This window comes from Mastigoproctus giganteus, chromosome 10 (genome assembly GCF_048544385.1).
Source record: "Mastigoproctus giganteus isolate SK-2022 chromosome 10, ASM4854438v1, whole genome shotgun sequence".
In the NCBI taxonomy this organism is placed as follows: Eukaryota; Metazoa; Arthropoda; class Arachnida; order Uropygi; family Thelyphonidae; genus Mastigoproctus; species Mastigoproctus giganteus.
Genome location: NC_143584.1, coordinates 154159262 through 154181612, shown reverse-complemented (window position 1 = coordinate 154181612; position 22351 = coordinate 154159262). Strand labels below are relative to the sequence as shown.

The 22351-nt window shown below is 35.7% G+C and overlaps 1 protein-coding gene across 1 annotated transcript in view; it reads right to left on the bottom strand.

The window, feature by feature from the left end:
- LOC150079395 (disintegrin and metalloproteinase domain-containing protein 11-like) overlaps window positions 1-22351 on the bottom strand; it is a 445660-nt gene that overhangs the window by 294619 nt on the left and 128690 nt on the right. Inside the window, exons 8-10 of the mRNA XM_090383050.1 lie at window positions 21887-21947; window positions 15258-15319; window positions 4166-4225 (exon numbers count right to left, since the gene is read on the bottom strand). Coding sequence (XP_090239176.1) covers window positions 4166-4225; window positions 15258-15319; window positions 21887-21947 — 183 coding nt within the window. The remainder of the gene's footprint in view (window positions 1-4165; window positions 4226-15257; window positions 15320-21886; window positions 21948-22351) is intronic.

Genomic DNA, 22351 nt, shown 5'->3' with positions numbered 1-22351 from the left:
CTGATTGTACAGTGAACCAATTGTGGGGGGAGGGGGGTGGCATTGTATTTTTAACTACAGTAATACCCCGACTTACGCTACCCCGACTTACGCGAACTCGGAGTTACGCGGTTCTTGATTTTTTTTCGTTTGGCAACGCTGCCGCCCACTATCTTCAAGGTCGTTTTTCATATGTTATCGATATACGGTGCGACGGCAGAGAATGAGAGCGAAAGATGAACAAAATTCAACTTTGCTGCTTTTATGTTTTTTATATCAGTGAAGGGGAAACACATTTCACCATAATAACGTAAAAACCAACACAATTCCAGCTATCGGTATAATCGCAAATGCAATTAGATCGAGTTTACTACCAGTTTATAACAGATTTCACTAGCAGAAACGCAACTGGACTTTTATTGTCTTATGGTAGTAACCCCTAGAAATGTGAGGTGTTAATAGGGTATCTCTGCCTTTATGGTGTTGTTTATTCAGTTGCTACATGCGCGCAGCTTTGTTTATGCGTATCAAGCGTGCCTCCTCGTTTTGTAATTGTGCTTTATTCCCTAAAAATGAGTAAAATACTTAATTAAAAGGTGTGAAAAGGAAGCGTCCTGGTGAAGACACTGCAGATTCAGAGAGAAAAAGAAAAGCAATTATCGATAAACAGAGGCGGACTGGGTCAAAAATTCTTACCCGGGAAAATTTATAGTGGCCTCATACTATGGTTTATGGCCAAAATCACACTGGCCCACCGGGGTTTCCCCGGTAAGGCTTATGGCCAGTCCACTTCTGTCGATAGAGAAAAAATATGAAATTGTGAAACGCTTTGAGCGAAATGAAAGACCATGTGATATTGCACGTGCTACAGGCCTAAATGAAGCAAAGGCGAAAAGCACATGACAATTGCAAACTTGACAGGTTGAAAATTGAAAAGGGCTCAATTGTAAAGGGCTTAAAAATTTTAGAAAACATAGACTCCAACGAAGGACGCGTTATAGCTACAAAGCAAGGAATAAAAAAATTATTAGCTTGCTACGAAGAAATTCTGCGTGAAAAAAAGAACGCGCTGTGTCGTCAGACGAATTTGTTAGATTTTATGAAGCCATCGACATCGAAATAACTTTTTTATGTAACTCATTTGTTTTTTTTAATACATATTTTGTATTAATATGTATAAAGAACTGCAATTTTATTAATATTTTTCTTCTAAACTAGTGTTTTTGTTAGTCCTTGGTCCCAATTAAGCAAAATTTATATGTATTTATATGCAAAGTTGTACCCCGACTTACGCGAATTCGACTTACGCGATTTTCGTCGGACCCACCTATCGCGTAACTTCGGGGTATTACTGTATTTACGTGAAACTTCGGATAATTGGGGCAGGCGCTTAATCTGGCCAAAATGCACTAGTCCCGATGTGTCCCAAATAACCGTAATCGGCTGTATATATATATATATATATATATATATATATATATATATATATATATATATATATATATGTAGAGGTGCACACACACAGGATGTTTCATAACATCTGGGTCTGACCTGAAAACAATGATAACATTTTATATATTTTATAAAAAAAAAATTTTTTTTTATATATTTTATATGCCTGAAATTTGTTTCCAAATTAATTCCGATAAATATATGTTTCAATCTCACTTTAAAGTGTCAAAATTGGGTTAGATCAGGTTGAATTCCTGCACCTGAATCCACATGCCCAAAGACCTCATCTTGGACTGCTCAAAAAACCAGGTATTGTTAAAATTTGTTGGCATCCTTGTTCTACATTTTAGCTAAGCATGTCAATGTTGTCAATGGATATCATGCAAATGATAAATTTCAGATGAACCCACAGGTCAAAATTTAATAGATTCAGGTCTGGGACGTGAGGGCATTGCAACAGGGATTCCATGGCCTAACAATTTGTCAGGTAAATGGTTATCCAAACAGTCTCTGGCTATTCTACTAAAATGAGGCAGGATGCTGTGATGTATAAACCACATACAATAAACATGTCACATGTAGTTTATATTGCATGATCGACATGCTTATTCATGGATATATGACCATGACAAGTCATGGACATATATCCATGACATGAGATCATAAGAGCATTACAAATATTCCACAACAGAAACACCACAATGAATAAAAGGTGGTTGAGTGGGAGAAGACAGAGAGTGGTAATCAATGGACACTGCTCTTCGTTAGGATTGCTTTCTTGCATAATATGTCTCTACTAATACTAATGCTATTGCTTCCTCTGCATCAAAAAACTAAACTGGATTTTCTTTTTCACTCTTGGAATTATTTTTCTTCTATACGAATACTCACTTTGTACAAATCTCAAAACCACTCTACCATGAACATTGTTCCCACACCTCGGGTAATGTCCCCAAACCTCTCTCAGACTTGTAGACTCTATTCAGAAGAGCCCAGTCAGGCTAATTAATGACCCATTTCTTAGAATTTCTCTCCACTCTGTCTCATGTTCAATTTTTGCTATATGACTTTTCTATACAAAATTCCAAGGGCACTGTTCTTCTGAATTAGCATCTATAATTCCCCCACTCTCTTTCAAGCCAGCAAAAACATGCCGAAACCAGTCAGCATCCATTCACTGTCCAACTCCAAACTCACAGAACAAACTTTTCCTCTTTCTCATTTATCCCTTCTGATTCTGTAACAACCATTTTTCGCATGTATTTCCCAAAAATTACAAACTAGACATATTCAAGTCTAACATCAACAAGCACCTTCTGTCTTCTCAGCCTTCAACCCATGCATGTTACTAAGTACCACAAGTTCTAATACCTTTCGTGTCTGGGGTTTAATAAAAATAAAAAGAAACTTTATCTTGTAAATTGCATAAATCATTCCTTAAAAACTGGATTCTCTGGTTAACCTTGCAGGCAAAACAAAAGGACCAATTAAGCAATTGGCAATAATTTTATCTATACATTAATACAAAATTGTTTTGCTATAACACTGGATGATGATACGCAGATCTGTTTCTGCTATGCCATGAGCATTTTTAAAACTGATCATCACCATTTCTTGTGAGGCCTGACCATAAAAACACAATACGAGTAGAAAAAGAGGATCATGAGCACACTGTTGAAGGAACCAAGTATAAAAAAACATCACATAGTGGAAAATCAGCTTTGATAACACCCTGTAACCTTTGAATGTGATGCAGATTAAGCTGTTTTTTCCACAAAATTCTCCAGAGTTGTGTTTCCTATGCTCTCTACTGCTGCTATTCTTTGGGTGATTGAAGACCAACCCCTCCAGCCTAACACTTTTGTTGCTGATTGTTCTACCACCATCTGAAACCCACTTGCTGAATGATCCTGTATCTCCAAAAGGCTAGTCTATTCTCTGCAAAGTCTTCTTATCTGACAGACAACAATTCATAAATATTTCTGCATACAGACATCCTGCTATGGCCATGTTACACTCAGCAAATCCAGAATCTATTTTTACCTTTTTTCTTGGCACATAATAACCACTGCTGCTAATGTGCCATAAAAATTTTAAACCAAACCAACTCAGCAAATGCATAAACATGATGTATGTCTGTCATTTCTTGGTTTGAATAAGTTCCCATTTTCATTTGAAATTCATACTATTACTTAATAACACAAAAATTCCCCTCCCACTGCACTACACTCAGAGATGATTTTAGGGTAAGAAGTTAAAATTACAAACAGTAAAATACTGTTTCAAAACGAATTCAGACTATGCACACTAGAAATAATAATCAGCTTTTATACTGTAATGTGGTTTATCTACCCAGAAACTAACATGTGCTTTTTGCCACAAAATTTCTGAAACACAAAATGGGCTGAAACTCATAAACAAAGCAATTTTAGGTATACATTATATAAACTGTTTTTGTTTTCAGGTCCTGAAAATGATGGAAAATGTTTTGCAACATGTGGGCTATATTTACTTGAGAAAGTATATGGCCCACATATTATGAAATACCTTGATATAAAGTAACACCCTGGAAAAATAATGCTACTAGACGGTTTACAAAGAACAGGGTAAATCAGAGTTACTCACAGCATATCAAAGCAGATGAAGAGTAAACTATAAAATTAACATGAAAAGATGAGATGGCTGATAGAAAAATTGAGGACAGTTTTCTACAAAATTTTTACAATTCACTCACCATTGCTTGATCAAGGACAATTGCCAATTCTACAAACTTGAAAACTTCTCGAACATCTCTCTATAAAAAAAAGTGAAATAATTTTCATCAAATTTGCTCCAATTTTTTATAGATATTAAAGTAAGAAAATATAATTTTAATTCAAATGCTTTTTTGCAGAAACTGCTTTTTGAAGAATTTATTTTTTGTTACCAATTTATTAAACATATGAATAATGAATTATTACTGCAAAGGCCATTCAAATTAAAACCACAAAACCAACACAAAATACATATTATGCAAAAACAATGAAAATCTAGTATCAGGTTATCATCTAAAGTTTGATGGTAACACAGAGAGCCCACATGGCACCATCTGCTAGTATTGCTAGATAACAGTCAATTTTCAAGATGGCAGCATTCCTGCACTCATGTATCAAAGTAGAGATGTAATCGATAATACAATTTTTGAATGCAGAAGGAATAAAACCTGGCAAAATTTATTGTAGGACGTTGGCTAAGTGTGGCAAAGTATTGCAAGTCTACAAGTGGGTGAACAAGTTTAAAAACAATACTGAAAATGTTGATCAGTCTCCTTGATCTGAGCAAGCATATGATGTCACAACACCCAGTCATAGTGGCAGTGGAAGAACTCATAAGGAAACTGTCATGTTAATATCAAATAAATTGCCACAAAATGCAAGCTTAGGGTTGGTTCAGCACATAATGTCATCAGCAAAGAATGGCTTAATGTGTGTGTGTTTGTGATCCTTGGACAGTACAGGCACAAAGGAAATGCTTTCTTAGGACACACGGTGGCCAGAGATGAATCCTGGGTGCACTATTACATGCCAGAAAGCAACTGTATAAGTTCAGAACAGTGCTAATCAGGCTCACCTTGCCTGAAGAAAGTCTGTAGCCAAGAAACAGCAGTGAAAGTGTTGCTGACTATATTCTGGGAATGATTCCGGTGAAACATTATCTGGAAAAAGAGGAGAAACAGTGATGAGTTAGCCATAAAGTGATATGCTGCTGTACAAATTAAAACCAGCTATTTGAAATAAAGTTGTCATTTAATATCTTTGGGGTATTATCCCATCCTCCATATTCCCAGACTTGGTGGCTCCATGTCATTATTACCTTGTTTTACCCCTTAAAAGACTCACTAAAAGGATATCCATTCTCATTAGATGAAGAGGTCAAAATGGCAGAGAATGAATGGCTTCAAAACTGACAACTTTTATTTAACCTTTGAGGTTTTCATTTGAATGGCCATTGTATTTATTTATTCTATTAATCACAGAAGCTCTGTGAAATACATGTTGTATTTCAAATTTCATTAAAATCCAGGAATAAATAATTATTGAGGCTCCTCGGTATATGTAAGGATTGCATTTCTAAAAATGTCTGTATAAATGGAAACCGCATATAACATATACTTAGTTAATGGGGAAATTTAGGTTCATTTCACAAAAAAAAAGGAAGCGTTCCGGACTCATTTTCAAGACAATTTTAATACATTTAAAGCACTACTTTTATTACATTAAAAATAAATTCAATAGAATATTATTTATAAAGTAATAGATACAGTGAAAGGTTTTAAATCTGAGAATAATAGCAGACACACCGGCTTGAGTGGATGAGATGATAGCATGTAAATATTTTGCACAGTAGTTGATAGAATTGTATCCACAGGGTCATCATAGAATGTAACATTTGGAGGGCTAAAGTAAAGAAATCTCTCCTTATCAGATAGCACCAGTGGTGGTGAAAGTGTGATAGATGCTGAAGCTCCAAGAGGCAAGTAGAGTGCAAATGGCAGAAAGAATACCTTAGGAATTGCATCAAAGTGGAATGTATCAAAGGTATGATGTAATTCCTAAGGTATTCCTTAGGAATTACATCAAAGCGGTCTGTTTTGCTTTCTGTTGCTTATTTGGTAAAAGTCTCTTTGTAAGCTACAAGAACACTGTCTAATCCATACTTAAACTGCAGGCTTCTACTGAAAGTAATATTCATGTCTAATGCTTCCTGTGCAAGTTTTTCAATATTTTAAAAAAAAAAAAAAGGTTGTTGCCATCCTTATAATTAATATGATGCCTTTGATTTCTAGAGCAACTGCCTGCTCCTCTTCTTTTTCTTCTTGTTCTTGATCGTGAGAGGTCTTTTTTTTTTCATCATGAGAATCTATCAGTTCAATGACATCTAAAACATCAAGATCACAGTGCAGCCCTATCATCTATCTTTGATCCTACTTCAACAACCTGATGCATTTTTAAAAATGCAAGGTATCACTTAGAGTCACAGTCTTTCCACAGGAATTTCTAAGCACACTTCATGGTAGATGACTTTATTTCACTGCATGCAGCCATGATGTTGCTAATAACATCCCTCAATGTCGTACGATTTCCACTACTCACAAATGGCTTATCCTGAGGCAGTATACCTTGAATTCAGTATTAGGCAAAATTTATTCAAATTATCAAATAACAAATGAGAGAAGAAGAAAAAAAATACTTATTTTACTCACACATAAAAAATAATTTTGTTATTCAACACAAAACTTTTCTGTTAACAAGTGGATAAATTATTTGTTTACTCCTAACTTGCAAATCAATTTTTATTTTATAACCTATGAATATTTTTTTATTCATAAGTTTTGAATAGTTTTATTTGCAGTGTTTTATTGAAAATAACTGTTTCCTGGGCATGATAACTGCATATTAAAAGATAAAAACTTTTTTTTGTTTTGTTGTAAGCCCTGATTCATTCACTTATGTTGGATTGGTTAATTTACTTGTCATGTCGATCCTTTTTTTTTTTTTTGTAGATAAATAACATGAGTATGTTGCTGCACCTAGTAATAATACCCAAATATAAACAGAAAGATGACATGCCCAACATGTACAATTACTTCTTATAGCTTTTCCAAGACTTAGATCATGCCTACTTCATTTACTGCATATCACCAGGTTGTTCGCAGTGCCAACCTAACCACCGAGGAAAACCCAATCAAGGTTGAAATTGTCGTCAGGGTAGCGACATACACTTTAAACGAATGGCAGCATACTTCTCAATTAGACACTTTTTTATTTAGAGTAGTTGAAATATCGAGAAAACTCATAGCGATCTCCTCCACAATATTAGTATTAGCATTAGTAGAAGCATATGATGCAAGAAAGCAAGCTTATTCAGCATCAGCCAAAAAAAAAAAAAAAAAAAAACACACACACACACACACCACTCCCATTTCACTCCTCCGTTCATTCGAAATGCCTGTCCAGTTGAGCTTTAAATTTGTTTAGGCTATCAACTTCAACAACAAGTGATGGAAGTCGGTTCCACCAACCAACCACCCACTGGCCAAAGGCAAATTTCTGCACATCTATCCGACATCCATCCTTCCTCAATTTGAATTATGCCCTCTGAGCTGATTATTCTGAGCAAGATGAAGAATCCCATTGGCATTGAGCATGCTCAAACCATTCAAAGCCTTATACACCTCTATCAGATCACCTCGCCAGTGCCTAGTCTCCAGACTCTGTAATTTGCAAAACTTAAGCCTTTCTTCGTAAGAGCAACCCTTTGTTCCATTCACTAATCTTGTTGCCCTTCTCTGTACCCGTTCCAGCAGCTCTACATCCTTCTTGAAATGAGGCCTCCAGACCTGTATACAGTACTCAAGATGTGGCCTAACCATTGCCTTATACAAGGGAATAATCACCTCCTTATCCCTGCTAGAAAAATTCCTGTATATCACTGACAAGACGCCATGAGCTACTCTTGCAGCTTGTCTGCACTGCTCAGAGAACTTCATATCTGCCTGCACAATTACCCCCAGGTCCTTTTCATTCTCCACCACTGTCAGTGTAGTACCGAAGAGTTGATACGTTGCTCTGGGGTTACTGTTTCCCATATGTAGTACTTTACATTTGTCAATGTTAAACTTCATTTGCCACCTCTCAGCCCATCTGTTTAACCTTTCCAGATCCTCTTGCAGCAGCATAGCGTCAGTGGTGTCCTTAACAACCCTGCCAACCTTTGTATCATCTGCAAACTTGGACATTAAACTTGATATCCCATCATCAATATCATTCATAAACACCGAAAACAACAACGGACCCAACACTGAACCCTGAGGAACTCCACTAATAACATTAGTCCACGTTGAGCAGTGTCCATTGATTACCACTCTCTGTCTTCTGCCACTCAACCATCCCCTTATCCATAGCAGCAATTTGCCTCCAATGCCACACTGCTCCAATTTGTGCAGCAGTCTTCCATGTGCAACAGTATCAAAAGCCTTTCTAAGCCTTTCAATATCAATATGATATTGATGCAAGTAACAAAAACAGTTTGCTTAGAACTATGTAGTGAAAGACTACCAAACATGTACAATGACTCTGTACTTATTACGGGTGACTTCAACCTTCCAGTAATTGATTGGATAAGCGGAAAGGGGAAACAAAAAATCCCATTTCACCTATCTATCCCGCTCCAATAGTTTGTTCCAAGAATTTATTCGTGGAACAAACAATTGGAGGTTCTTCCATGAATTTATTCAACCTATACACTTCCACAACAATGGATTAAAGCTTGTTCCAGCAATCAACCACCCACTGGCTAAAGGCAAACTTCCACACATCTATTCTGCAACCATCCTTCAATTTGAATTTATGTCCCATCATGTGCATAGTCTGAGCAAGAGGAAAAATCTCATCAGCACTGGGTTTGCTCAAGCTATTCAAAGCCTTAAACACCTCAATCAAGTCACCTTGCGGATGCCTAGTCTCCAGACATTATGATTTGCAGAACTGAAGCCTTTCTTGGTAAGAGCACCCCTTTGTTCCCCTCACCAGTTGACCTTCTCTGTACCCATTCCAGCAGCTCTACATCGTTCCTAAATTGAGGAACCTGTATGCAATACTGAAGATGTGGCCTGACCATTGCCTCATAAAATGGAATAATCACCTCCTTATTCCTGCTAGCAAAATTCCTGTATATCGTTTTCCACTATAATGAGTGTAGTATTACAAAGTTGGTATGTTACTCTCGGATTACAACCAACCTTCATCGCAAGTAATTACAGTAATCAAAGTCTGGATCTTCTTAAATTTTTTTCAAAACATCTTTACAAACTTGGAGGTTTCTCGTTCTTCGTTCTTCATTCAAAATTTTTGGCACTATCTTGGCACACATTTTTTATCATACCTAAATTTTGGTTAAAATTTGTCTCACTTTTTCTTTGTCCATATTTAGTTCTGATGCAACCATTCTAATGCTTACATGATGATCACTCATCATTGTCCTTATCCAGTCTACATTTTAATCAGTTCTCTTGGATACCGATGGCCTGGGTATTCATTATCTTCCACATTCGCTCTCTCTTCTAAAAATATTTTAGGCCATTCAAACACATGAATGGCATAAATGGTGCTTGAGGCTGTCACAGACATTCCCTCAGGAATATCATGGTGGGCTTGCTACCTGGGAGCTAAAACACTAAGGGAACTGATATCTCAAGTCAAGTGGACCTAATTTTGGTAAAGTCCAATTGGTCTGTGACAGCCAAATCCTTTGGTTGCAACTTATCAATGGTGGACTGTTAGTAACCCTGTGTATAATACCCATGTATAATCTCCCTTCTCTTCCATCATGCAGAATTAATTGATGTCATCTGAGTTTATGATGGGATCATGATAAGATATCATGATATCACGATGAGATCCAATCTTCCTTACATTTCAAGGTTATAGCTCTAAAATGGCATTTGCAGGCTGGCCACTAGATAGTCCACTGAACCAAAACCTATTGGTAACTCTCTAGGAGGTGTCTGGAATCAGCTAGTGTATAATCTTGCTGCCTCTACTCTGCCAGATAGTGACTTGGAGGGAGTCTGAGTAGTAGGTACATGGGGGGGGGGGACATTGTCAAAGCCACGCTATGTCAAGGAGCTGGGTATATTGTTGCTGTATGTATGTCATATCCAAAAATTCCATTACTTCATGCTGCATGTCCTCCCATTTTCTTATTACTGAATACAACATGAATTATCAAACTAACAGAACAAACTTATCTGTAAAAAGATCTAACATTCTCCCAACTCCACTAATCATTTGAAACTCTTTGACTTCCTCTCTTTGAAATCTGACTTTCTCCAGTCCAACCTCCCAAACACTTCCTCGTTCATTTCACAAATAGACGGTCTCAGTTCCAATCTCAATGATGTCCATTTCCTCTTTCATTCTGTCAAAATCCTTGTATTTTTTCTGATAGAAATATGTCTGCTATGATATTCCTTGTCAGAGACTTAGTAATCTAGAATCTCCTCTTTTCGATCTTTTCTGGCTTAAAATCTCTCTACCACATTCTGACAAACTAATCTGTTGCCTCTAACATTCTCCCAACTCCACTAATCATTTGAAACTCTTTGACTTCCTCTCATTGAAATTTGACTTTCTCCAGTCCAACCTTCCTAACAATGAGGTAACTTTCTGTGGTGACTTTAACGTTCACAACTCCAGCTAGCTTTCTGTTTTCTAGTCACACAGACTCAGCTAGTCGGGATGCTCAGGTTTGTGCAATTACTAATGAAATTGCACAGATTGTTCATTTACCCACCAGAATACTCGTCAATCATAACCACACAACCAACATGCTTCATCTTTTTCTCAAAAACAACTCTTCTAAGTAGACGGTCAAGATGAGTGGTCCTCTAGGCACCTCAGATCACAACTTGATGGTCACTTCTCCAATGGCGCCTTTATCTTGTGGCTATTCTCAACCTTACATTGTTTGGCATTACATCAATGCAAAATGGGATAATCTGAAGTTCCTTGGTTGGATTACTGTTTGAAATCTTCTGAGGTCAACGTTTGCTCAGATCATGACAATGAAATTATTCTTGTAAGGATGAAATCCTTTATTCCACACTTAACCTTAACATCTCGTCCTTTATATAAACCTTAGTTTTCCAATAAATGTGCTAAGGCTGTTCAAAATAAGAAAACAGGCACTCCCCAGCTTACGTAATACTTGACTTACGGAAATTCGACTTTACGTAAGTTTTTGCCGGCTGGTGCAAACTTAAAAAAATTGTGGAAATGTATTTTGCATCCTGTAGGAATAAATGGAGGTATCGTGAAAATATCATAATGTGACCCAATAACACATTGGTTTTTTTGGTAATTCGTTTCAAGACCTCGGAAGTTGAAATTTTCACTATATAACTAAGCTATTTATCTCTCTAAAGAGTCACTTTTATAATGGAAACTGCACTACACTTTCATCGTTATCATATGTTCCGTTATAAGAATCAATTTTGAATGCCTTTGTGATATTTTTCACATTTCTGGAGGTCACTGCCATAAAACAATAAAAACAATTTGCACTTTCTGGTTTATTAGGCTTTTCTGTTAGCGTAAGCTATTAAAAACGGGTAGTAAACTCAATCTTATTGTATTTGCGGTAATACCGATAACTGGAATTCTGTGGTTTTCATACATTACAGTATTATGGTGAAATGAGTTCCCCTTCACTGAAATCTTCAATCATATAAAAAACAAATAAATTTTCAGAATCTTCTCTTCATTCCTATTTACTTATTACAATGGTGAAAGGAAAGAGACCAACTGAAAGTGCAAGTGCTGGCAGTTCTAGGAAACAAAACAAAATTGATTTAGAAATGAAGATGATTAATTAACAATTACAAAGCAGGAAAAAGTTTGTCATGTATTGCACGGAATTAATTCTTGATGCTTCAACAGTGAATACTATTTTAAGAGACAGTGCATGTTTAAAAGAACACGTCAAAGGATCAACGCATTTAAAATGAACAGTGATCACAAAACAGTGTTCAGGTTTATATCGAAGATAGAATAAAGGTATTAATTAATATTATATTAATATGGATGGAAAATCATATTCAGAAGCAGGTGCCCCTGAGTTGAATGGCCATTCAAGCAAAAGCAAGAAGTATTTATGAAGATATTAAGGATAAGTACGGTGAACCCCAAGCCAAGTTCGTGGCAAGCAACAGGTGGTTTAACAGGTTCAAACATCGTATGGGTTTCCAAAACATTAAAGTATGCAGTGAAGTTGAAAGTGCCGATTCTGCAGCTGCAGAGAAATTTTGTGATGTTTTGGAAAAATACCATTCTAAACCTCACCAGCCCTCAACTTCTGCAGTGGCGTTCTTATCAGCTGGAGAGTTAATTCTGGCAATGATGCTTGTAAGGTAAAATTTGCTGATGTGATGCCTGTCTCCTCTCTCTTTTTGTAATTTTTCCTGCGCATGAGATAAAAAAATTGAATAAATAATTCTATTTACATGTTTGTCAAGCATTTCTTTTTTGCTTCAATCAAATTCAGCACACATAGTTGCGAGTGCTGCTATTTCTCTAAATGTATAAGCATTTAGGGAAATTCTGACTTAAGTAGATTTCTGCAGAACGCAGTCCTTACCTAAGTTGGGAGTGGCTGTATTCCATATCGCATTTTAAACCAAATCCCATAACAATTGTAAAGCAGTTATTAATCAGTCCAAACAAGATTTCGAACACGCTAAGAGTAGAAAACTTGCTTCTTGTACAAATGGTAGCCGAGCATTCTGCTCTCTTGGCAAAGCTATTGGCCACAACTTTTGCCAATCTCTATTCTCACCTCTATCAAAACCAAATGGTTTTATTGCCATCTCAGCCAAAGATAAAGCTGACTTTATAGCATCCCACTTCCTACCATTCTCAGCGCACTCCATTCAATGTTTTCTGTGGCCATCAAAAGGATGTCAGAAGGATTTTGAACAATCTTCATGCTAAGAAAGCTCCAGCTCCTGATAGTATTTTCCACTTGAATGGGTTGAGCATGCTGAATTCTGATAGGATCCTTCCACTTGTTCAGATTATGAACCTCGGGGGCATAAATTCAAATTAAGAAAAGACAGATGTAGAATAGATGTGCCGAAACTTGCCTTTAGCTAGCGGGTGGTTAATTGCTGGAACAAACTTTCACCTGTCATTGCAGAAGTTGATAGGCTAAATAATTTTAAGGAGGAACTGGGCAGGCATTTGGAGGGAATGCTGCGATTTTTTTTTTTTTTTTTTTTTTTGGCTGATGCTGCATAAGCTCATACACTTGCTTTCTTGCATCACATGCCACTACTACTACTTGTTCTCAAAACCTATGTTCCTGAGGTTACCCCTGTTCTTTGGCACCTTTTTACACTTTCTTATTCCACAAGTGTTTTCCCTTCAACTTGGAAATTTGCTCATATCCAGCCACTTCCTAAAATGGGTTACAAACCCTTTCCATCCAATTATCGTTCATTGAACTTACTTCTAATTTTTCTAAAGTAATGGAGAAATCCATTAACCAACATCTCCTAAGCTATCTACTAACCTTCTGCCTGATCAAAGGTCAACAGTATGGATTCCATCACTGGCGATCCAATGGTGATATACTGACTTATGTTACTCATCTATACACAAATTCAATAGAAAAGTTTGATGAAGCTCAAGCAGTTGCCTTGATATTTCAAAGGCTTTTGATAGTGTTTGGCATAAAGGCTTTCTTAATAAGCTTCCATCTTATGGTTTACCAACTGTTTTTTGTAACTGGATATCCAGTTTTTTCTCTATGATCACTCAATGCGAGTGATAGTAGATGGCTGTCTGTCTGTCTTCTAACTTCTCCACCAATGCAAGTTTTCCACAAGGTTCGGTTCTTTCTCTCACCCTATTCCTCTTGTACATTAGTGACCTTCTTCTATTGACTGGAAATCATATCGATAGTTTTGCTGATAATAGTACCTTGCATTCCACCCATCAGTTTGAGAAACCTTGACCTGCACAAACAGCTTCAACTTCTCAAATATCCACTACCAATTCCTTAAATGCTAATCTCCAGTGAGGCAAAGATAACTTAGTTGATTTTAATCCTTCTAAAACTCAGTCCTGTCTTATATCTCTCAAAAAGGGTTCTTCTGCTTATCTTCAATAACATTCTGATTCCTAGACAAGATCACATATCTCTACTGGGGATTACTTTGACTTCTAATCTCTCTTGGCATAAACACATCACAAATATTGCTTCCTCTGCATCTAAAAAACTGAGTTTCTCTTTTGCTCTTGGCTTTACTTTTCTTCCAAACAGCTGTTCACTCTGTACGAATCACAAATCTGCCCTACCATGGAATATTGTTCCCTTGGCAAAAGGTTACAAGCATACCGTAGTATATTATAGCAGCAGAAATAACAGAATTCAAACACTACGAAAGAACAGCTGTGTTTCATATTTGGCACTATTGTATATAAAGAAAAGTATTATAATAATATTAAGAATTAATTTAATTAGCACTTTAATACAAGTAAATAAATTGATTTCTTGATCAACTAAATAAATGATGAATGTAAGGTAATGCATATGGATGCAGTAATCTCACAATAACATACAAATCAAGTGGTACCAAACTAAAGTGGTGGATAAAAAAAAGAAAAAAATACAAGAGGTAATGTAATTGCAGTGTGTTACATGAAGTTCTCTGAGCAGTGCAGACAGGTTGCTAGGGAAGCTCATAGGGTTCTGTCAATGATATACGGAAATTTTGTCAGCAGGGACAAGGAGGTAATTATCCCATTGTATAAGGCAATGGTTAGACAACACCTGGAGTACCACAGAGGATGGAATCCTCATCTTACAAAGGATGTGGATTGGCTGGAATGGTGCTGATAAGAGCAACATGGTAAAAGTTCAGATCTGCAAATTGCAATGCTTCAAAACTAGGCCCCAGTGAGGAGACTTGATTGAGGTGTTTAAAGGTTTTAAATAGTTTCAGTAAACTAAATGCTGATGGCATTCGTACTTTCTCAAACAATACACATAATAGAACATAAATTTAAATTGAAAAAGAATGGATGCAGGACAGATGTATGAAAATTTGCTTATATTGTGGGGAGGCAGGTAGTATGAATAAGTTTAAGGAAGAAGTAAGCAAATTATTAAAGGGAAGAAGAGATGAGGTCAGTAGGTTTTATTTTTTTTCCTCTCTTTCTCTCTCTTATGCTTTACGGGCTCACTTCCTTACATCATTTTACACCACTAATACTAACTAAACTTACCTTATGGCGTGTTGGACGTATCCGAAATTGCTTAAATCCCCATTCATGCATCCCAGTATTTCCTATAAATAAAATAAGAAATCTGAAAAATTAAGAATTTACTCTGGTCTAGAGATATCCAATAAAATATGAGATTAATGATATACATATTAGCATCTTAGAGTTTTTCATTTTCCTACTGGTATAAATACCAAAGATCATTTATTGCATTAGGATTTCCTAAACTGGCAATATAATACCAGCTTATATTTCATAACAATGATGCCCTGATAAATTATGTAAATTAAAGTATAATTATGCAAAGATATAATTAAACAGCTATAATTATATCAATTTCCAGAAAGATGAAAATGATTAAGGGGTATTTTAGCAATTTCACTGCACTGATATTAAGTTCATGATAACGTATATAAAAATAGTGGCAGTTCAATTTTAGACTATATATCTCCTGGTGAGCTTCAATAAAAGATGGCATTCATAAAAGTTATTGAAAGTACACAAGAGCAAAGTAAAATTTATTTTTTAAGATAAATGTTTCACATCAATCTGGTTGTTATCATGATTGGTACAAATATTATAGGTTTAATTTCTGTGTACTCTGGTATAGATGAAGTGCCAGCCAAAAAAAAAAAAAATAATGATTAATACATGGCTTTAGGTTGCTCAGTTAAATAATTATGGAATTTATTAAAGATATGATTTTCTAGAAAAAGAATTTTCAGTTTAATGGTGCTGAGCTTAGCTAACAATCTTGCTATTGACTTATTCTCTAATAATTTTAAAGTTTAAAAAGGAAATTGTGAGTTTAATGAACCACTGATTTTCAAATACTACTGAACAGTAGTTATCTTATTTAAGTTTGAACATCCATCGATTAAGTCAATTTGATTATATCCCTAATGATCTTAAGTAGAACTAGGAAATAGTGCAATCCCAGTAATCCAACCTAATTAATTCAAACTGCTGATTTAGCAGAATTATAGCACAAAAATGAATTATCAATTTAAGCAGGTATTTATTAAACAAAATGTATTACACAATACAGTACTCACTTTTCTTCTATTAATAAAGAAATCACAGATTGCCTATGTTACATTAATTAGTTTCTTTTCTAAAACATGTTTATGGAGTTGACTTTAATTAAAGCAAGGTTTCGTAAGTTTGCATCATTTTCTGTAGCCCATCAATATACACTGAGTGATCACTGAATTGTGACCACCACTATGAAAACTGAATGCGATCTGTTGATCACGTGAGGTACGAGAGTACGGCATTAGTTGACCTACGTAGCATAGATAAGGTGTCAGTGGTTCAGTAAGTAGTAAAATTCCAAGCGTGATGGGTAAAAGGAATGATTTATCGGACTTTGATAAAGGACAGTATGGGGGTGCCTGACGAGCTGGTGCCTCGATTTCCCAAACAGCTAAACTGGTGGGGTGTTCGAGAGCCGCTGTAGTTAAAGTGTACCAGGACTGGCATCAAAATGGTCAAACAATGACCTGACAGCAAAACTGCAAAGGTCGGCGGAAGGTTGAGGTTAGAGGTGAGCGCCGGGTCCGACGACTCATGCAGGCACAGCACTGTTGAAGAGTTGACTACCCAATACAACATGGGCCAACCTGGAACAATATCTGGCATGACCATGCATCGCACGTATGGGCTATACCAGTAGATGACCCCTACAGCATTCTCTACTAACCAAGGTTCATCGGCATAAAAGACTTGCCTGGTGCAAAGAGCATGCAAGTTGAACATTAGAAGACTAGAAGGAGGTGTGCTGGTCGGATGAGTCACGTTATTTACTCCACACCGTGGATGGTCATGTACGGATTTGGTGTCAATAACATGAGGCTCTTGAACCATCATGCATGGTATCAAAAGTGCAGGCTGGTGGAGGTGGTTGCATGGTGTGAGGCATGTTTTGCTGGCAGGAACTTGGACCCCTGGTGCATGGGAAACAACGTATCAGAGGTGTCCGCTATCATCAACAGCTTGCTGACTGTGTACACCCCGCAATGTTACAGTTTTTCCTGAATGGCGATGGTGTCTTCCAAGATGACAATGTGCTGAGCCATCAGGCACTTATTGTGCAGGAATGGTTTGAGGAACACAGTTTTGACTTCCAGCATATCGATTGGCCTCCAAACTCCCCTCCAATATCAATCCCATGAGCACTTGTGGGACACTATGGAAAGGCATATCAGGCATCTGGATATGCCAATCACCTCAATACCTGCATTGCTGACTGCATTACCCACTTGGTTGGCCACACCTCCCGAATGCTTCTGATATCTTGTTGAATCGATGCCACGTCAGATAGCTGCTGTACTGAGGGCAAAAGGAGGACCTACTAAGTATTAGGCAGGCAGTCATAATTCAGTGATCACTCATTGTATATATGTTTAAACATAAAAGAGAAACTTCATATTTCACCAAATTTGGCTGAGTGGCTCCTTGATCCTCTTTATTTTCATCTTGTAAGATGCTGTTTATTATTTCAGTTTCATTTTGATGTTTAAAATCATTTTTTTTTGTTGTTGTTAATACAATCTGTAACCTCATCCCAACTATTCCAACTTATATCACCTTGTTATAGAGTCAACAACTGATATCTAATCTTTACTATCCTCAATTGCATTACCACAAGTTTCTAAATATTTCAGAAAGTAATCTGATTTTGGTTATAATTTTCTTCCCCAGGTCTCCACAATTTGAGACATGGAATCACAGGCTTCAGTGAGAGAAAAATCACACCTTTAAAAGTTATCTTTTTAAAATAGTTGATTAACTGAATTGCATGCAGTCCCTTGCCTGTATCAGAGGTATGCAGTTAGAAGGAGGAAACACTGTCACAATGCTGCCGTCACTGTTTTGCAATTCACCTACATTTGGATGACGTGGTGCACTATTAGGAAATAACAGGGCATTTCTGGCATTTCCGTTTCTTTTCAGTGTATTTTCAGGTGGAACAAATTCAGATTAAAACTATTTGGTGAACAGCTCTCTATTTAGTTACAGCTGTCTCTCTACTAGTCACAGATGAATCAACAAATTTTAAATTTGATGATCCATCTGTAACTAGTCTTGAAATCACCAATTCCTGAAATCTGTGAAATGAAAAATTTTGTCTCCTTGAATATAACTTCTTAATAATCTCTTCATATTGGAGCGTTAGGCAATCATTCGTGAAGGAACCAGGTATACAAGGAAGTTTCCAGTAAACTGCCAATTTGTTCTACTTCTGAACCAAACTGTGTTGAAATTTTAAGATGGCTGTGAATCTGTTATAACAGGTGCAGAGAAGAGCAACAAGATTAGTGAGAGGGAATAAAAGGGGTGCTCTTACCAGAAAATGCTTCAGTTCTGCGAATTGCAATGCCTAGAGACCAGGTACCTGTGGAGAGATCTGATCGAGATGTTTAAGGTTTTGAATGGATTGAGTAAGCTCAATGCTGATGGAATCCTTCCTCTTACTACACACACGAGGGGGCATAAATTCAAATTGAGGAAGGATTTTACAGGATTGATGTGCATAAATTTGTTTTCAGCTAATGGGTAGTAGATTGTTGGGGCAAACTTCCAACTCGTGTTCAAGCAGGTATTTTTGAATAAATTCAAGGAGGAAGTAGATAGACAGATGATATGGGAAATGCCTTTTTTTTTTTTTTTTTTTTATGCAAGTATAAGCTTACTTTTTTGCATCATTAGCACTAATAATAATAAAATATTACTTCTCTGAAGGAGAAAATGACTTGCTACAACTGCTGCAGGAAGTCATAAACAATTAAGACTTGTAGTTAAGCTGAAATGACATCACCAAATTGAGCTGCTAATCACTCATTAATTGCTGACCAGAGAGTGGGTGATTACCAAAAAATACAAAAAGACTGCCAACTTTTTGTTAGATATTCACATTCTATAACAATGAGAGCTTAACAGCAGTGCTGAAAAACTTTCCTTGGGCGAGAGTGTAGGAAAACTGTTGCTGAATGCATGTAGACAGCACACAGCTATTTCAAGACTTCTGTAACAATAGTATACACCAACACTGATTCATTGTATTCCAAACTCTCAATTTAGCACAAAACCATTTTTTTTTTTTTTTTTTTTTTTTTTAATTATTTAAAAAAAAAAATGTATGTGATCATCCTTAAGCAGTCAATAAATGAGTGCTGTAAAAGTAAAGGCAAGTCATATTAACAACTTCTCAATATCAACATACTGATTGACTCTGGGCTATTTGCAGAAATGCTTGGTTTTTGCTTACAGATTTCATACAGTTTTTTACTTATATCAAGATTAGTTTAGTTACCTGTAATAAACTTCTGATAAAATTTTGAGATTTGTTCTGCCTTTATAGCTCAGCTCAAAAGTAAGTGTTTGCTCTTAGCTATGAATTCAAGACTTTTACTTTTTAATCGTTATTTCTTTTTAAGCAGGTATTAAAGGAGTTGCTCCTCAACATTCCAAAAATTATGGCACATTAGTTACACTGTAGTTGCACATTAGTCAACATTCCAAAAATTATGGCACATTAGTTACACTCTCTCAAATGTAACTGGCAGCAACAGCAAACATGTTAAGGCAATTAAATAATTCAAACCTGACAATACAACTGCCGTGATACCTCACTAAGATTAACAGCCTATTATGCCCTCCCCATTATGATATTTCCTTTAAAAACTATGATGCATGATAAAAATGATCCCAGAACTATACTGTTTGTGGCTCAGAGGACAACTGGTGCTATCCATTTGATTTGAAATATTAGCTTTCACCATGTTACACAATACTGTAACATATTTATTATAACTGAATTGATGTGAAGCACAAATAATACTTATTAAAACACATGAACAGTCTTGAAGTAAATTTTATTTTGTACGATGGTTTACCATTTCCAACAAGTAAGCTCTAAAACTCCTACACAATACAACTTGATGATGTTTCTGGATTTCAAGGTATATCCTCTCATCAGTCTAATGGGGCATGAAAAGTCGAAATGATAAGTACATGGGAAAAAACTGTTTTACTTTTTTGATAATTTTTCTACAACATATTACACAACCCCCCCCCTCCAATTTGTTGGTGTACAGGGCAGATTTCACTTCAGAACAATTTAACTGCACTCTAACTATACATATAGTAGTTTATAATGAAAAGATGATTGCACAAGCACTTCATAATTAATTTTAGGTTTTTTTTTTTTTTTTTTTTGGTTTGGTAGTTGTTGGCGCATCGGCTTCTGTGGCCATAGTGCACCTCCCAAGGTTTTTGCAGTACTTTGATCCAAGCCCGAGGCGGGAATCGAACCCGCGACCTTTGGGTTGCCAGGCAGGCACTTTACCCACCTGGCTAGCCCGGTCGGCTTAATTTTAGGTATGGATAAATTTGTTCAGAAGGATATGGAATTGTTTACTGTTATTTGTGAGTAGAATTAGTGACTCTGATAATTAGTAATGGGAACTCAAAACAGTTTCTCATTCCCATAATTCTTGGGTCGTTAATTAAATGCAGTAAGACAATATAGTTATATTGTCTTACTGCATTTTGACTGTCATGTTTATAAACAATACTGATACAGAACTTTTCATTCATTTGTATTTGACTATTAAAAAAATAAATAAAAAGTAGCATAAATGTTTGAAGACTGCTCATGCATGACAATATTATAGTGTATATCTTAAGGAGCTTTGTTCATCTATATGAAATTTTAGATTTTACAAATGTTATCATGGCTCAGTATAATGTTGATTCTTCTATAATGTATGGCATTTATAAAATAAAAAAACTATTTCTAGCTAATTCCTTATACTAATTTTGTTCTCGCTTTATAGAACCCTGCTCATCTTGAAGGGTCTAGATTCAATTCCTGTCATCAAGTAGAGTAAATTCTAAAATTTTCTTAGGCAGTAGAGTTTCCCGGGTTTTTCAGCCTGCAAAACATGAAAATCAGTGAACACACACTTCTACAAAGATAGTCTATGGATATAAGTGGCAAGCTCCAGTGCGTTACAATAATATTTTGAATTCTCTCTTTATACTTTTGTGTTTTTATTATATAAAATTTTATATTATTATTTTTTAGATTTTATATTATTATTATTTAGATTTTACAAATGTTATCATGGCTCAGTATAATGTTGATTCTTCTATAATGTATGGCATTTATAAAATAAAAAAACTATTTCTAGCTAATTCCTTATACTAATTTTGTTCTCGCTTTATAGAACCCTGCTCATCTTGAAAGGTCTAGATTCAATTCCTGTCATCAAGTAGAGTAAATTCTAAAATTTTCTTAGGCAGTAGAGTTTCCCGGGTTTTTCAGCCTGCAAAACATGAAAATCAGTGAACACACACTTCTACAAAGATAGTCTATGGATATAAGTGGCAAGCTCCAGTGCGTTACAATAATATTTTGAATTCTCTCTTTATACTTTTGTGTTTTTATTATATAAAATTTTATATTATTATTTAGCTATTATTTTATAAAATAATAGCTAGATGAAACAAAATAAGCAGTACACAAACAAAATTTCATATAGATTAAATGAAGACTCCACAAGAAATTTTAAAGAAACAAAAAATAATCTGGAGCATCTGACAAAAAAAGAAAAACATATACTCACCACATGTATGTTTTTCTTTAGATTCTGAAAAATATCGATAAATGACATGTGGATGTCTCCTCTGTATAAAAACAAGAAAGCTTCTTAAGTTTATACTAATAATTGAAAAGTTAGGTATTGATAATTCAAGATTAATTAACTGTATTAATCAAACAAAAATGTTATTTTAAATTTAGTGAATTATTACATACACTCTTTCTGCTACAATGTAATACTTTATTTTGTTTTATTAGTATTAATATTGGAATTATTCAGCCTGTATGTAGCAATTCTGTTTTTTGACTTGGTAAAAATTTTAAAAATAATAAAAAACTATTATTATTATGCTGGGATGGCCTTTTAATATGTTTAGCATGGTTCGACAGGGTTTTTTTTTTTTTTTTTTTAATTCCAAGTCAGCCACAAAGTGGCAAGAGAGGCATAAAACTTCACTGGTGGCCAATACCACAATAACAAGAACACTCA